Source organism: Camelina sativa, chromosome 4 (genome assembly GCF_000633955.1).
Source record: "Camelina sativa cultivar DH55 chromosome 4, Cs, whole genome shotgun sequence".
In the NCBI taxonomy this organism is placed as follows: domain Eukaryota; kingdom Viridiplantae; phylum Streptophyta; class Magnoliopsida; order Brassicales; family Brassicaceae; genus Camelina; species Camelina sativa.
The window spans coordinates 14946594-14948958 of NC_025688.1; the positions used below are offsets into that span (position 1 = coordinate 14946594).

At 34.5% G+C, this 2365-nt stretch overlaps 1 protein-coding gene across 1 annotated transcript in view; it reads left to right on the plus strand.

Moving 5' to 3' along the window:
* The window catches only part of LOC104780605, a 5194-nt gene continuing 3213 nt past the window's right edge, over positions 385–2365 (plus strand). Inside the window, exons 1-4 of the mRNA XM_010505111.2 lie at positions 385–515; positions 1766–1959; positions 2071–2164; positions 2263–2286. Coding sequence (XP_010503413.1) covers positions 1807–1959; positions 2071–2164; positions 2263–2286 — 271 coding nt within the window. The 5' untranslated portion in view covers positions 385–515; positions 1766–1806. The remainder of the gene's footprint in view (positions 516–1765; positions 1960–2070; positions 2165–2262; positions 2287–2365) is intronic.

A 2365-nucleotide genomic window follows, 5' to 3' on the forward strand; every position in this document is an offset into this window, starting at 1 on the left:
AAAAGATTACAAGAACTCTTAAGACTCTTACTCAAACTCACTCACTTAAGCTTGAATGAAACTCTTCACCAAGCCTTAGTATTTATATTACAAGTCTTAGAGGATATTACATAGAATATTCCTTAACATATTTTTATGTTTTATTTTACAACCCTCCATTTATTCAACTCTCTCATAACCATATACTTCACTATCATGTATATATATATATATATGTTTTATTTCGAATAACGGTACTCCGTAAATGTAACAAAAGGGAAAGAATTGGTAAATGGGCTTGGATCGACTATGGGTTTGGATCGGATTATTTGCTCGGGTATGTCTTTCTTAATTTTATGGGTATTCATGGTTTTTTACACTTATCAATATTGGATTATTTGCACCTGGCTTTGGACTTGATAGAGGACGAGCCGAGGGCCCAAATTTAGGCTTCACTGTGGGCCGAGGAAGGGCATCTGCAGTTGGGAGGGGTTCGTCAACCTCCTCAATTGGTGCTGGTGCATGTACTTTTTTAGGTAGCCCTGGGACAAAAAACCGAACCGAACCGAACCGAAATAACCGAACTGAGCCGAACCGAAATTTTAGGTGTTCGGTTTAGGTTCGGTTCTTAGGGATAAACCGATCGGCAGCTTTATAAAATTAAAATTGGTTCTTGGTTATTTCGGTTGGGTTTGATAGAACCGAACAGTTAACCGAAATTATACAGAAAACCCTAATTTTTGTTATTTTCTTCTACTTAGGGGGAGGTATTGGTTTAAGATTTTGAAAGAATTTTAATGACTTTAAAAGTTAGGTAAAATATGTTGTTATTCAATCAAGACTTTTAAAAACTCTTAAAAAATTTGGTGTTATTGGTTGTGGATTTGTAAAAAGTTATCTAAAATCTTGATAAATCTAGTGTTATTGGATTAAGAGTTTTATAAAGTCATTAAAAGTTTTATGTTATTCAAGTAAAACAAAAGAATCTTGGATTGTTAATGAATTCAAATTTTATGTTATTGGTTTAGGATTTTATATCATTTCCTTCATAACAAAAGTCATGAAAACTCTTTCATCAAATAGAAAGATTTTACAAGATTAGAAAAAACAAATCATCAAGATTTTAAAAAACTTCCTAAACAATCTCTTAGAATCCTTCATTTTTAACTTTCAATTTTTTATGATTCTAACAATCAGCAAGAACATAAAGTCATTAAAATTCTTTCTAAATCCTAAACCAATACCTCCCCCTTAGCCGATTCATCAACATTCTAATTTTGTTTTTTACTTTTACCTAGCCGATTCATCAACTTCTTCTTCTTCTTCTATTGTTTCTTTCTCCTCGATTACTCAACTTATTCTTCTTCTTCTTCTTATTTTTCTTCTTCTTCGAGTACTCTCGTCTCTTCTTCTTCTTTGATTACTCTCGCCTTCTTCTTCAACTTCTTCTTCATATCCCTTTTCTCTTTTCTTAGGTTTAGTCGTTTAGATTAGGTTTAATTTAGTTGTTTAGTTATTAAGTTTAATATTTTAACGGCCTGCCAATGAAATTGTTTAATTTGTTGGCCCATTTTAATAAAACAGATATTATTGGATCTATTATTTTTAGCCCATTAAAAATTCGGTTATTAATATTAAAAACCGAAATAACCGGAAACCGAACAGAACCGAACCGATTTGATTTTCGGTTTAGTTTGGTAACATTTTAAAATAACAAAAAAAACCGAAAACCGATATAAACGAACCGAACCGACCGAAATAACCGAACTCCCAGGGCTATTTTTAGGAAATGAAAGTATTCCTGGTAAACAAAGCGCTTCAGCCTCTATGTTTCGGTATCCAATGGGTAAGTTGCTTGACATGTATAGAAAACAGAAGCCTGATTCTTCCCTAGGTAGGATACCGACTGAGATGGAGGAAGTTGCCTCCATTACTCAACTTAATCCTCTTGCTTTTATTGCACCTGATGCCGACGAAGAGGTATGGTAACCACTGAGAACTGGCTTCCATTGCCCTTTTTCATGATTGTGTCATTAATTTTTTTATTTTTTATTCGCAACTGAGTTTGTTGACGGGTATCTTATCTATCAGGCAAGCCTTAACGGCATATGGAAGGGAAGGATCATTAGTAGCGAGGTTTACACTCCATCTGAGGAAGAATCCTCAGGTGGTGAAAACAGCATGGGTATGTTATCTTGTCTTTAGCTGCTTGGCCTCTATCTTTCCACCTAGCATAATTTGATGAATGCTTCTCTGACCGTGGTCTTTTGGATGTTACTGCAGTAAAATGCCGCATACCTGACTCAGGTGAAACAAGAGCGGATAGTTCTTTGGTAGGGTTTGTGAATGGTGACAATGTTTCCATGCAAAATAGTGATTCTGGTAC